We start from the raw sequence: 15,688 nt of genomic DNA on the forward strand, positions 1-15,688 counted from the left end.
ACTGGATGATAAGGAAAATAAATCATATCAAAACTTGTGAGATGCAGATAAAGCTGTACTTAGAGGAAAATTAATAGTCTTAAATGCATATATTAGAAAAGAAGAAAAGTTGAACACCAGTGATTTAAGTGTCCATCACAATTATCTTGGGATAAAAAGCAAACAGTAGCAAACAAGTGAAACCAAAAAGAGAAGAAAGGAAATAATAAAGATAAGAGCAGAAATTAATGAAATTGCAAAGAAATGCACACTAGAGACTATTAATAAAGTCAAATATTCTCAAAAGAAAAAGGAAGAAAATTTAAAAATCCCTAATAAGACTGATCAAGATAAGAAGAAAAGGCACAAATCACTTTGGGTTTTAAAAATACCCCTACTTTTAATAGGGGTATTGCCTCAGATCCTACAAACATCACATAAAAGTAATATGAGGATATTACCTTAACTGATTCCCTATGTAGACTTTGCTACCGTGAAGAGATCATGCTTATTATCTCAAGCAAATATTCAAGTCAATGTGGCAGTTATGTTTTGGGGGGTAAATTTAAAAATTGGCCTTTATGTTGCTAAACTGAATTTTTTTTTTTTTTTTTTAGTTTAGTTAGAGTGACTCAGTTCTACAATGTTTGAAAAACCCTGTGTAAACTGACCAAACTGAGTCTTTGTACATGCAAAACAGAAGACTAGACATTGGCCCCACAGTTATCCAAGACAATGGGCAGGGCTGCCGTAGTCCCAGTTGGATCCTTTCTGTGGAATAGCTAATTTGTAAATTTCCTCAGCTGTACATGCAGGTAAGATCACGTTTTATGTATATTTATAGCCTGTATCTAGTAGAATGAGTAGCATTTTGCCCAGTGGAGGCAACATATGTGCAAAAGCATAGGGGCAGGAAATGGCGTAGTATATTCAGGGAAGAGCAATGTTTCTGCTGCAGAGTAGGATATTTGAAGGAGTGCTGAAGGAGAAGCTGGCTGGACAGATAGGCTTGGTTTCATTTGTGAAAGGTCTTGGAACACACATCTTCCTGTACCTGCTTTCATCAAAAATTTCCAAACATGGGTGTGATATAGGCAAACTTGTATTTCAGAAAGCACACAAGTTCATTCTTAGAACTTCTCAATCAAGTGAATATATGTCTTGTTTCCTTTCTTAGGTTATATGTAACAGCCATATGGAGCCCTCAAAATACTTTCAGTTGATTAACTGGTTGATAGACTCTTTCTTTTATCAGTAAACAAGCCAACTTGTTTTATACAAAGTGCTGTGGAAGACCCAGGTATTAGTTTTCTTCCTGCAGGAGTTTACAATATAGTAATGAAATAACACTTATGCACATAACACAGGAAGAAAATGGACCAGGAGTAAAAGGACTTGAATTCTAGATACATCTCCTCCATTTTAGTTGTTTATAAAAACAAATATTTAATAAGCACCTATTATGTGTCAGATATCTGTTAGACTTTAGGTATGCACTGATGAGCAAAACAGTCATGGGGTTTGTGTGTCCAATGGAGGATAAATGGACATCAAACAATCACAAAAATTTATTCAACAAATAATGTATTGAGAATCTAATATGTGCCAGGCACTGTTCTAGGTGCTTGAAACAATAACGAAAAAGCAGACAGATCTGTGCCCATACAGGATTTACATTCTAGCGGGAGAAGACAGAACACAAACTCTAGATGTACAATAAATAAGTAATGTATATATCTTATTAGAAGGTGATATGTATTATGGAAAAAGAAATAGAAAGTCAGGTAAGGGTTTTTAGTAATGAGGAGGGGGTACAGATAGGAGTTGGGATGGGTTGTCATTTTACACAAGACAGTTAGAGTGGTCTCATTGAGAAGGGACGCATAAGCAAAAACTTAGAATTTTGGAGAGTTGACTATGCAGATATCCAAGGGAAGTGTATTCCCGGCAGAGGGAACAGCCAATGTAAAGATCCTAATATGGGAGCATTTTGGAGGATTCCAGGCACAGCAACGAAGCCATATCCTCTGAAGCAGGGTAAGCAAGGGGGAGAAAAGCAGATGTAGGAGAGTTTGTGTAGATTTTATAGGGCCTTGAGGGTCACTGTAAGGACTTTGGCTTTTCCTGAAAGAAATGGAGAGCCATTATAGGAGTCTGAGTAGGGAGAGAGATGATCTGATTTATGCTTTAATGGGATGACCGGTTCCATGTTACAACCTGTAACTAAATCATGATAGGTGTGTCCTGAAATGGGATAACAGGGGGACCAAATTTATAAAATACCTGTGTATTGGGCCCTAAGCTTAGCTAGCCTCCTCAGACTCACTGGGTCATCTTGGTGCGGACCTGGTAGCATGCGGTATATATAAGCTCACGTTGTAGAATACTGTTCCTTGGAAGTGATGCAGAATGGCACATAATCTAGAAGTGTTCTAGCAGTGGAAGCACATATTCTCAAAAGGCGCAGTATCCCCCCCAAAGGGGTGAAAATTGGTTCTTAAGGGACAAAAACTTACTCTTTTTTGATGTATAAAGCACAGATGTACATACAGTATGTAACAGATATGTAATATATTGGCAGTATTTCAATTTCACGGGAAAGATACCTAAAAAGGATCCTTTAGGGATGGGGTGGGAGTGGAAGGTTGTATGATCATAAAAAAGGTTGGAAAACACCGACTTAAGAAGGGAGTGAGTGGCAGGAAGATCACTGAGCTGGAGGTTAGGAAATCACAGCCAAAAGCAGCTCCATCATTAACTGTCTTTGTGAACTTGGACCACTTGCTTCCCCTTTCTAGGTTCCAGCCTGCCTTCAAATGTAAAATCAGTTAGACTGTATGACCTTTTAGGTTTTCTGCAGTGCTAAAATTATGAGAAGGATTTGAGCTGGCTCTCCATTGAGTTATAAACACCTGATTATGGGAACTATGGTAATCTATCAGGTATTTGGACCCATCAAACCTCACCTTTCAATAAAAGAAAGGGATAGCATCAATAGACTTTAAAGTCTGTCTCTGGTCTCTTTCCCTTTGTCTATTCTTTAATCTATCCCAAAAGCTTGAATTCTAGAAATACTGCTTTAGTTCGCTCCAGAAGATTCCTGGATGCAACATTGGAGGCAAGGGTACAATGAAGTTTTGTCAATAAGATGCTCATCAGATGCTTTGGAACCTGTCAACCAGAGTTGCATTGCTTCTCAATTTTCACATGATTTCTAGACACTAAAGTCCCTTTACAATCCATCTGGGTTGTCACTTCAAAGAGAACGATGTATGTGGTGGGTGAAGGGATGCAGGAATTAGCAGGATAGAGTACCAGCTTAAAAAACAAAGAGCCCGTGTATTCGTGGCATCTGTAGATGACATCAACTAGGCAACTTTGTGCATACAGTTCTTTGCTTTAGAAGTCCTTTGAGGACAGAGAATATATCTGCTAACTCAAATGTTTAGTGCTCAGCTCAGTATCCTGTACATAAGAGGATCTTTGTGAAGGTGTCTTGACTGTGATGATCACACAGGTCGAAGAGAAAATAATAAAACTCAAAGCCATAAATCTTTGAGTCCCTTAGTTTGGGTGATCTGTACTCATATGACCATAAACAAGAGCATTTATCTTCTTTTCCTTCTGTTATTTAATCACCTAGTGGTGTTTCCAGATAAGAAACGTAAATGGCATTCATTACCTAACTGGAGCATGTGTAGCACATTTATCATAGGGCATCAATACTCAAACAACTGTTTTGTGTAATGAATTCAGCTATTCATAGATGAGTTACTATTGTGAAGAATTGTGCTCCACCGAATTACAGGGACTTCTTGAATGTTGTCAACATTTGGAGACAATTGGAAGAGGGAACCCTATTTAGTGACAAATGGCTAAATATTCAGAATTTCAATGTATACTGGGAAGATAGTTCAAGTCAACCTCTAGTTGATCCGAAGAATTTTGGAGTTACTGGCAATGAGGAAAACTATAGAGTCTGCTTGAAAATATCCTTAGGAGTGAAGGAGTTAACTGAGTGTGTAAGCTTTATCTCATGTCCAATGGACTTGTGGTTTGCCGATTAAAGTCTCCGGTAAATGATTGTTAGAGACCTGTCATTGATAGCTGTCGCTAGTTGCTGTGTTTCAAACGCCCGTTGATTCCTCTGCAAGGTGATACAGCATCCTCTATCCCTTTCCTCATTTCAGACCTAATCAGGTCTGCCTGCAAAAGGATCCACCAAATCAATAAACATGAATGATGAAGACTACAGCACCATCTATGACAGAATCCAAAACGAGAGGGCATATGAGAATTCAGACCAGCCAGCAGAAGACGGAGGTCCCCTTTACAATGATGTCCATGACGACTTGAAGGCAGAAGACAATTTATATGCCACTGAGTTGGAAACCAATGGGTATGACTCTGTGGCCATTTATGCTGTTGTTGGTCAGGAGAGCACCTCAGCCTCTTTTCAACAAGAAATAGGAGAATACCTCCTGCCTGAAAAAGTCTATCCTGAGGCTCAGCATCCTCAACCTGGGGAGTCCCAGGAGAATGGAAGTGAGATGGAAGCAGATCTGCCTTCTCCTTCCAGCTTCACCATCCAGCACAGCAGAGCCTTCTCCACCAGCGAGGACTCCCCTACCAGCTATTCTGCTGATGACGTTTCGGAAGAAAACGAATCAGCTTCCACTAACCCTGAGATTAACCTCTTTGTGAAGGTAAGGGCTGCCTCTGACAGACACACCTGCACACGCAGATGGTGTTTTATTTTGCTCTGAGTGACCAGGGAAAGATGCATGGTGTCATGGTCCTTGGGGGTCAATATATATTAAAGAGTAGGGCTGATGGAATGAGTCATTCCATAGTTCACCCAGGACTGCTCAAAATAACAAGAATTGGTAAGTGCATTTAAAGTCTGTGTCTAATCGTTGACTTCTCTATACCACAGGCAAAGCATTTTTTAAGAGTTCACTTATGAGGGAGCAGAAATTGTTGCTCAGATCCTTTGTGACAGACGTTAAGTGCATTTTCCTGTCTGGTTAAATTTCCTTCATCATCATGATTTTGAAAAACGAAACTAATGCTTATTGAAGTCAAATCGATGGTCCTTCTTAACGTTTCTAAGGTCACAGATACTACTTTGTATATACGGTCAATAAATGTTACCTCTGTCACCAAGCTTGCCCTTTGGGCACTAATGTAACTAAAATATCTGATGAGATAAAATTATTTCTCTAGTAGTAAGACACTTAGTGTCAGTGTTAATGTTTAACCCTTAGGATATTTAAACATAGAACTTTGGTGATCTTTGTATTAGACTGATATTCTAACAAAGATTATGGTTATGAATATTATCAAAACATAAAAATCATTTCAGGGCTAAACAAATCATCTTTATAGATCAAGATGATGTTTTCCCTAACATTCCCCACCCAAATACATGTTTACACAAATTTTTATGTGAAGACAACAAAAATGATTACTCTATGAACCTATAAAAACCCCAGTCCACACTCATTTCTCCCCTTTCTGGTTTCCAATTAACTCTTTTAATGAAGTGCACTTTATTTTCTAATTTGATACATAATTATTTTCTATTTTTCCCTAGCTGTTTGGTGTATAAATCGTGTCTCCTTTATTCTAACACAAGGTCCTTTTCAAAAGCACCAAGAGCATTTGGTTCATATTTAGATACCTGGAAAACCTTGCCTGGGATTTTGTTGAGCATTTGGGAGAAAGAAGGGTGTGTAGACAGAGCCCTTGCTCTCAAGAAATAACAATGTGGTACAGGAGACAGACTTGCAAGTTGTGAATTTTGGTGAAATGGAGGAGTGAGTGAGAGAGCGTTGTGCTGTGGGTATTCTGGGAATGCCCAAGGGTGGACGAAGGAGTAAAGAAAGACTCCACAGAGGAGGTGACATTCAAACAGGTGCATTCAAGCAGCATTCCAGCCATTATAGTCACATGACCGTTGTGTTAGTTTCAAAAAAAAAAACCCCACCTTTTTAAAAGGGAGGACTAGGTGTATTTTCCTCAAGACAGAGGCATCCCTGCAACTTCCTGCAACAGACAAGATGAATCAATCATCATCGTCATGATCTTCATCATCATTACGGGCGCATCAAACCATTATTTGCATGTTTGGCAAAGTGTTGATTTCATCAGAAATTAGGCTGCCACTGCCGTTGAACCAAACAGAAGCAGGAGGAAATAGAAGTGTTGGCATCTCCAGCTGGTACCAGCAACAGGAAAAACTACTTGATAGTACCATGTGGTTCCTAAGTTATTTAAGATCCGTAGTTCCCTAAAGTAAATATTGGATCTAATTAACTCTTTACATTTACATTCTTTTTAGTATAGTTATGTTAACTAAGTGGTCGTAGAATGTACCATCAACCTCAGCTCCTATGTGTGAAGTCCTTTTCAGAGATTCTCAGCATCGCTCAGTGAGAAGAAGGGCAGTCATAATCCTGGCTTCTCCACCCCCAGCCCACCTCCACTGCAGTCCTTTATTCAATGGGGAGGGAAATGCGTAATATGAAAACAGGTGATACAGGGCTGCAGGGCTTGCGTGGGAGTGGAGGGTGTGCGTGTGACCAGCCCAGGCTCCTCCCTCCTCCCAGCTCTGCAGAGGGGGTGCTGGAACCCCCGCATTGGACGGGGATCACCATCTTCCTAGCAGGCTTGTTGCTGGTGCTCTGGGGTTGTTCTTCTCCTGGGCTGTTTTGGCGTAGACCACTTGGGCTGCAGCTACACCTGTACTCATTTGTGTATGTTTCCACCTGTCTGGACAAGTCAGAGAAAATGTCATGCAGGTTAATAACTGCATTCAACCAACTTTTTATTGAGGCTCGGCCATTTCAGGGTGTTGACCTGCTACTTACTTAGTCAAAATATGTCATTTATTTATTCATTCAACAGAGAGTTATTGCGCCAGGTTCTGGGTGTACAGCAATGAAGAAAACAAAGGCCTGGCTCCCCAGCACTTTGCATCGTAGTGGGAGAGACAACAGATGGACAAATAGAGAAGTAAATATAAAATACGCCGAGTGGTGATAGTGCCATAAAGAAACATAAAACAAAACAACGGGTGTGTTAATTTCCTACTGCTGCCCTAACAAATTACTACAAACATAGTGGCTCCAAACCACACAAATTTATTCTCCTACCTTCTGGAGATCAATCGGAAATGAGTCTTAAGGGGCTAAAGCAAGGAGTCAGCAGGGCTGTGCTCCTTCCGGAGGCTCCAGGGGAGAATTTGTTTCCTCCCGTCTTCTAGAAGTGGTCCTCATTCTTGGCTCATGGCCCATGTCACATCTCCCTTTCTCCCTGGCTTCCAGCTTCACCTTTTTTTTTGGCCACACCATGCAGCATGCAGACTCTTAGTTCCCCGACCAGAGATCGAACTCGTGCCCCCTGCAGTGGAAGCGCAGAGTCTTAACCACTGGGCCTCCAGGGAAGCCCCAAGCTTCGCCTCGCCTTCCAATCTGACTCCTTCTGCATCCCTCTTATAAGGAAACTTGTGATTAGCTTGGGCCCGCAAGATAATCCATGTTAATCTCCTCATTTCAAGATCCTTAATTTAATCACTTCTGCCAAGTCCCTTTTGCTTCAAAAGTTTCTGGGAATTAGAGCATGGGCCTATTTGGGAGCCATTGTTCAGCTTCCCACAGTGGGATGAGAATGATGCTGAGCAGGGATGGGAGGAGTAGGGTAGGGTAGGTGGGCGTGGGGGGGGATGGTGGCGAGGGAGATCAGAGAGGTGGAGGTGGGCACAGGTCACGCCTAGGCCTGATGAGTCATTGACAGAGCTTTCACTTTTACCCTGAGTGATAAGGGGAGTCATCAGAGGGTTTTGGAAGGAAAATTCTGGCTGCCTTTTTGATGATAGACTACAGCAGAGAAAGGGTAGAGGCAGGGAGGACAGGTTGGAGGCCCTTGAAAAACTAGGCAGGGGAGGACGGTGGATTGGACTATGGTGACAACAGTGGAGCTGGTGCCAAGTAGATTGGGATTGTTGGGAAGAGAGAGCCCAGAGGTTTTGCTGGTGGATCTGATGTGTAGTATAAGGAAGGGAAGGAGCCAAGTTTGACTCTAGGGGTTTAGACAAGAGCTACTGAGTGAATGGAGATGTTATTCTCACTTCACCTGTGGACCTCTTCTCCAGGAACATATGATCCAGAAAATGTGTTCACACAGTCATTCATATATCCATCCCTCCCTCCCTCCCTTCCTTCCTTCCTTCTTTCCAACATTTACAAGATATTTACTACGTGCCAGGTACTGGATGTAAGAGATGAATGCAGCACAACCCAAGTGCAACTGTCCTGTGGGCAAAGACAGAGAAACACAATTCTTGAAAATAATAAGAGGAAAGAAATAACTGCTTCTTGGTCATTGGCTGAGATCCAGTGAAGGAAAAGTCTCTAGTGAGAGCTGCAATTCATGTCGTAAGGCAACCAAGAGGAGTTGTCAGTTCAGAAATTGCTGATAGGATTATAAGAATTTCTTGCTGCTTTCTGCTAAAATTGAAGGACCTGTAGACGTTTTCCTAATTGCGTGTGTGTGTGTGTATGGAAGAGAAAGAAAGAGAGGGATGAGAGGGACAGAGACTGAGGGAGGAAAGGAGATAGAGATATAGATGGAGATAAGAGAGATAAGAGATAGAGAGGGAGATGGAGATGGAGAGGGAGAGAGAGAGAGAAAAAATATTCTGGTATTTAACACAAAGGAAAAAAGTATTTTGACGATGACAGTTGCAAAGAAAAATGGTACAAGTGAACACCATTTGTCCTGCACATAATTGATGTCATTGATTATGGAAGGCAGTATATATATGTATGCTGTAGAGCACGTTTTCAAGTTAGGTTGCATGGTTTGAATCCTGGCTTAGCAAATTAATTTCTGTTCAATTGTTTACCACTTTTCTCATTGGTAAAATGGATGTCATAATGATATGTTCCTCATAGGGTGGTTATGAAGATTGAATAAGAGAATCCATGTAAATTGCTTAGTATAGTATCTGACGTATTAGTAAATGCTCAATATTTAGGAGCCTAAATTATTATTGTTTATTGTGATGAATTTGAACCACCCATAAAATAATAATTTTTATTTTAGGCACCATGCCTTATAGTTAGTAGACATTATAAGTGTTCTGTTAGCTGATATTAATGTGACGGTGTAATATTGTAGAAAGAGCACTGGCCAGGAAATTCTAACACGACTTTGTCAATGATTCACTATGAAACATTCTTGGACCCAAGTTTCCTCATCTCTGAAATGCAATCCATTCCAGCTCTTACAGTCTTTGACCAGGTTATGTGGCTCCAGCTCTGTATCAGTGTCACGTGTCTGGCACCATCTATTATCCACTCGAGCAGACCGCTTGATAGTGATTAGGGTCTCTAGATTTGGGTGTGGTAGGGAGAGCCAGCAGGAAATCAACACGCCTTTCCACCCTCAGCTCACGTGAAGCCTGTCCCTTGGAAAGCATCCTCAGGGTCTGTCTCTGATTAGGCACTCACAGAGTCCCCATGTAGAGTTGCACAGGTTGTGCCCTGAGCAAAGTTAGGGGGCCCCATTCACAGAAAATATAAATGGTGTCCTTCTAGAGTCAGACAACATGTGAGCCCTGATAAATGTTTCTTAGACTCATAGCCTGGAGTATTTTTGTCTAAAAGAGTGACTCCCTATAATTTGGTTCAGCATAATGGAAAGAGTCACAGAATTGTTAGTAGAAATTGTTATTATTGCTGTAGCACAGGAGCCTGATGCTGTTCCAGGGGTCATGGTATCCAAATAGAGTATTCAACCTAATCCATGGGCTGTTAGAATACTGTAATTAGGATAAAAAATATTAAGCAATATTTCTATTTAACCTAGTCCTCTTAAATGTTATTTTATATATTTCATCACATGTACAGTGTATTCTTGCAGTAGTACATTAATATAATTTGTAAATGAATAAATATACATATATTGTGGGTAAATGTTTAGGTTCTGTACTGAGAGGGATGCTCAGTTTTTACACTCTTATAGACTCATAGGCTTTCCTTCCTTTTCTGCCACCATCTGGGGTCTGAGACTCTTTCCTCAGGCAAGAACAAGGGAGACTAGGTCCCGTCACCTCCCGGGTCCTTCCTGGGAGTTTTCATAAGCAACACACTGAGTCCATTTGTTTTGGAGGCAAACAAAAATTCACCATTGCAGTAGAGAAACTAGGAAATCGCACTGAGGAAATGAGGGACATGCAGCTAGATCTGCATGTTGAGATCTGACTCAGGTGAGGAGCAGTGGGGATGTGCCAGGCAGTGGTCTCAGCAGAGGCAAAGGCACAGCAAATATGCATGTATATGTGAGGAGATATATTTGTCTGGAATGGAGGGAAGGTCCACATTGGTACAGAGCAGAGACTGAGGTTGAAGAACCAGGAGTACAGTCTTTTTTTTTTTTTTTAAGCATATCTTTTATTCTCCTATTATCTTTGGTTTTTTGTTGTTGGTTTGTTTATTGAAGTAGGGTTGATTTACAGTGTTGTGTTAGTTTCAGGTATACAGCAAAGTGATTCAGTTATACATACATACATAATTTTTTTCAGATTCTTTTCCCTTATGGGTTATTGCAAAATATTGGGTATAGTCTTTCATGGCAAACTGAGCAGCTTGGATTTTATCCTGAAGGCAACTGAGCGTAACAGAATATTTTGGAAGAGAATATCATCAGCGAAGCAATGTTTAGGGTGATGGATAAGCAAATTAAAAAGCATTTCCACCTGTTGGTGTAGAACAGGACAAAACAGACATCTACCATCTTTCATTTATAAGATTAGTTCAAGCATTTGAATGTAAATACATTGTGTATAATGACTATCTTCTTTTTTAGTTATTTATTCATTCAGCTGTCTGTCTGAATATGTCCAAGTATTTAGATCCTTGATTTCATACAGACAAATTTCTGGAAGAAGTTACCAAATGTGATGCTGATTTATATACTATCTATATGGGTATCTAGGTACTTTATATTTGGTTGGGGGAGAGGGATAATGTGGATTTGGCACAAAGTTTTGATTGATGTTGTTTTAGTACAGTTCCCAATAAAAAAAAAACGTGTTTGTGAGGTCTGTCTTAGGCTGGCTGGACGACTCAAAATTTTACATTTAGATGCCTGGAAATAGCTGGAGCCCTCAAGGGGCTTCCTGTTCACAACCCCCTAGGAACAGCCTGCTCTAATGTCAGTAATAAGCACACATCAAATATGTCCTTGGAAACATTTGTGAGAAAGTGGAAGTCTGAGCCTGTTGCATGTGCCCAACTATGCTTTCGTGGAACCCTTGAAACATATGAATATGGAACAAGGGGCAGGTTTGAACAAAGATTTCTACTTCTTGTCATAATGTCCTCTTAATTAGGGTACTGGGAACAATCAAGTCCAAATTTTATTCAAAATCACTTTCTAGGTGCCCGTATGAACTACTCTGCTCTGTGAATCAATGCCATCAATCAAAGAGAGAACAGAATCCTAGTGCTTTAACAAGAATATTGAAAACCAGATGAGTCAAGTAACTTGCCCAAGGCTGATGGCAAATTAGTCACAAAGCCAGGGCTTTGACCAGCCCGCCGCTTCCAGGGCACTTTCCTTCCTATTGGCATTCCTAGCCTGGGGTGCTGGATGCTCATGAATGTGCCACAGGAGTTTCAGGAACATTCTAAAACTCCATGCAAATTTTTTGTGGGAGATGCTTCCAGGAGGGTCCATGAACCCTTCTGTTGGTCTATCTCTGTGATGCATTCTCCGCTTCCCTACCTGGGTCCTCATGCCTTGTGTCTCCATGTGGGAGGGGGAGAATGACCTCCGAGTAGCCCAACTAACTCCTGTCCTTTCTGTGGGGTCAGCCGCTTGCTCTAAAGCCTTTTTAGCAACTTGAGAACCATGGGAAGGAACACTGACGAAAGAGTAATATAAATGCATTACCCGAATCATCATGGGGGGATTATGTCCACTCTGAGAAGGAAGGTGATGTGATATTATGAAATAAGTACCACCAAATTAGAATCCACCTATTTTCCAAGGGAAATTTTGGACATTTTTTCCCCAAAGGGACTGCAAGCTTAATGTCAACTCAACCACACCTCATCCCACCACCTTGGTGGGCAGTGTCACCAATTGTACAAGCTAAAACTTTTTAGTAACTTAGATTTCTGCTTCTTTACTGCCCAACGGTCCAGTCAATTTCACCTCCTAAAGTGTTCTCATCTCTCCATCTTGGCCACCATTGGCCACGGTCATCTTGACCACAGTTATTCAACTTGTCACTCTGCCTCTAGACTTATCTTCCTCCTAAGAAGCCCCACATGGTCACCAGAATGGCATCTGAACACACCATTCCTGTTTCAAGCTATACAGTGGCTCCCCACTGCCCCCAGGAAAAAGGCTGGCATGAGAGAATGTACAGAAAGGTCTTCATGCCTCATCAGGCTTTTAGCCAAGACCTCATCACCTGCTATTCTTCACTCACCCTTTGCCTTGAAAAATGTTGACTTGTATTTCCCTGCATACTTCATGCCATTTCATGACACTGGGTCTTTGCTCAAGCTGTTCTCTTTCAGTGCTCTCCCTTCCTGGGATAGCCTACCATCCTTTCAGACCCAGCCGAGAAGTCACCTCTTCCAGAAGCTTTTCTTGGCCCCTCCAGGAAGTGCTGGGTTGGGTCTTACCTCAATGTACCAGTCTGCTAGGGCTGCCATAACAAAGTACCACAGACTGGGTGGTACAAAGTACACAGAAATTTATTTTCTCTCAATTTGGAGGTTAGAAGTCTCCAGAATTCTCCAGGAGGCTAGAAGGCTAGAATCAAGGTGTGGCACGGTTGGTTTCTTCAGAGGCCTCTCTCCTTGGCTTGTAGATGCTGTCTTCCTCCTGTGTCTGCCCGTGGTCCTTCCTCTGTGTGTGTCTGTCTCCTAATTTCCTCTTCTTATAAGGACACAAGTCATATTGGATTAGGGGGTCCACTCTAATGATCACCCTAATGATCTCATTTTACCTTAATTACCTCATTAAAGACCCTGTCTCCAAATACAGTCACATTCTGAGGCACTAGGGATTAGGATTCAACATATGAATTTTGGGGAGACATAACTCAGCCCATAACACTTAATGTTATAATTCTCTCTCTCACTGAAGGAGCATCTGTCTTTTATCCATTTTCATATACACAGTCCGTGGCTACTTAAATGATGATTGAATTAGGAAGGAAGGAGGGAATAAGTTACTCCTAGGGAGCCTCAGGGCGATGGGGGGAGGAGGAAGGCTTGTCCCAGTGGCCTGCAGCTGTAATGAGAACGGTGCTCCAAGCCCCTGTGTTAGTCTCATAGAGCTGCTGTAACAAATTACCATAAACTTGGTGGCTTAAAACAAAAGGGACTTATTCTCTCATAGTTCTAGAGGTCAGAACTCTGAAGTCAAGGTATAGGCAGAGTCACACTCCCTCTGACAGCTTTAAGGGAGAATCCTTCCTGCCTTTTCCAGTTGCTGGTTGCTCCTGGCATTCCTTGGCTTATGGCTATATCACTCCCATCTCCGCTTCCATCATCACATGGTCTTCTCTCCTGCGTCTCTGTATCTGTTTTCTCTTCTCTTCTCTTATAAAGACTTGTCAATGGATTTAGGGCCCATCCTAATCCAGCATGATCTTATCTCAAGATTCTTCATTTAATTACTCTACAAAGACACTTTTTCCAAATAAGGTCACATTTACAAGTCTGTCTGGGCATAGCTTCGGGGAGGGAGGAACACTTCAACCCACTACATACAGCCCCTGAAGGTAGGACTGAGTTGAGTTGAAGCATGGGAACTCTGGACACGGACAGCCACTCTGGGATCCACATATCCCACCCAATGCAAGGGGTTCTATGAGAATTCAGTGGACTGTTTGCACCTTCATCTCATTAGTTCTGCAGCATTCATGAGACTGCCTGGCACGTGCCTAGCATCACCCTGAAGTTGGGCAGGAAGCCAACCACTGAGTGCTTAATGTCATTTGCTGGGCTTAGAAGGGATGTTTGAGTCCAAGGACTTGAGGATTCCCACAGTGGTCGGTGTGAAACAGTGTAAAGAATGGCCTGCGGAAACAGTGTTGCCATAGCTCATTCAACATGTCCTGGTTCCTGGGTCTAGCTTTGTGTTTCTGCATCTATATAATTGACCAAACACTGTTCTGACAATAGACATGAAAGCCAGATCAAACACAGTGACCAAGAGAAGGTGAGTAGTGTCAACACTGGGAGAAAGAACGTCAACTGACCGGGATGGGGCTGCCAATCAGAATATTTGGGGAGAGGGACAGTGACATGGGTGATGGATCCTTTTCTGGACTCCCATTTTTTAGAGGGTAATTCACCAGACTGTCAGCTCCTTGATGGAATGGATGACATCTTTCTTATTTCCACAACACATTGTCCTGTGGGGTGCTGGGCTTGTCGTAGGGGGCTCCATAAATGTTGGACAAACTGAACTGACCCTTCAGGTAGCCTTCACCCACCTGATGGAGTGAAGACCGACCTTTGGAACAAAATTGCAAATCAGATACTTAACTCCTCTCCTTTAAGCCTTGACCATTGGCAACACGATCAAGTCCACCCTTGCACATCATGTGCAAGGCCATATGTCCCACCCCCAACAGCCTAACAGCCTCTGTGGTCCCTCCTCTCCCACCACATCCTGCTCACTCATTATGCCCCAGGAATGCTGAGCTCCCCACAAATCGGCTGCTGTTCTGTCTCACCCGATTTTGCCTATGCAGATTCTCTGCCTGTAACACCTTCTCCCCTCTGTCATCTGACCAAATCCTCATCTTTCTGGACTCATATTTCCTGGGAAGCCATCTCTGAACCTTCAGGTTGTTCTGAGTGATACTCCCTCAGTGCTTACCTCCATCTTAGTATTTGTCACTAATATTGCAATTATCTGGGTCAGGGTGTGTCTCTCCCCCTGCCCCCATTCCTCTAGACTGAAAGCCCCACAGGGAAGGTGTTCTCTAGCCACATCTTACTCACCTGTGTTTGTACTCCCACCATTAGTGTGGAAGCTGGCCCATAGTCATAAATATTTTTCAAATTGAATTAAACTGAACTTGTTATGGGAAAAGTAGTTAAGTTCTTTTTTGAAGGGAAAGCTTATTAGTGTAATCTGGGAAATGCGATCAGCATTTTCAAGCAAAGGACCTATGTCCCTGCATCCATTGATGGGGGATGGTGGATAAGTGAATGGTGAGTCATGGTAAGAAGCCAGCTGATATGGGGGAGAAAAGAGAAGGAGAAATTCATATTAACTGAATGTTTTCTTTGAACTATGTGCTGTAAGTCACCTGCTTTATTGAAATTATCTCTGTAATAGGACTTAGGAGCAAGGTCTGCATCTGAATCCTGACACTGGGTAACCATGCAATGTTGGGGAAGTCGTTTGCACTCTCTGGGCCTTAGACTTCTCAACTGTAAAATAAACAGTTGGAATAAGTTGAGCCCAAGAGCCCCCACAGGTTCTAACCTGTGGAGCGTGGAAGCTTCATTCTCCACTACAGTAAAATAGTCTCCCTCCCATGCACCCCCCCCCCCACAGCTTAAATTTATATTATCATCAAGCTCTCTGAACTATATACTGAACATACTCTTAGACAGCCCCGTGACTTGTTAAATGGGGGAAAAGGGAGATAGTGAGTAACAAA

The 15,688-nt window shown here is 42.0% G+C and overlaps 1 protein-coding gene across 1 annotated transcript; it reads left to right on the plus strand.

Moving 5' to 3' along the window:
* Nucleotides 1–712: 712 nt before the first annotated feature.
* On the plus strand, nucleotides 713–7,023 carry LOC118904221 (chloride intracellular channel protein 5-like). The gene is made up of 3 exons (XM_036870140.1): nucleotides 713–794; nucleotides 4,170–4,685; nucleotides 6,889–7,023. Exons 2-3 carry the CDS (start codon nucleotides 4,215–4,217, stop codon nucleotides 7,021–7,023), a joined length of 606 nt encoding a protein of 201 aa, XP_036726035.1. The 5' UTR covers nucleotides 713–794; nucleotides 4,170–4,214.
* Nucleotides 7,024–15,688: the final 8,665 nt, after the last annotated feature.

This window comes from Balaenoptera musculus, chromosome 11 (assembly GCF_009873245.2).
Source record: "Balaenoptera musculus isolate JJ_BM4_2016_0621 chromosome 11, mBalMus1.pri.v3, whole genome shotgun sequence".
In the NCBI taxonomy this organism is placed as follows: Eukaryota; Metazoa; Chordata; class Mammalia; order Artiodactyla; family Balaenopteridae; genus Balaenoptera; species Balaenoptera musculus.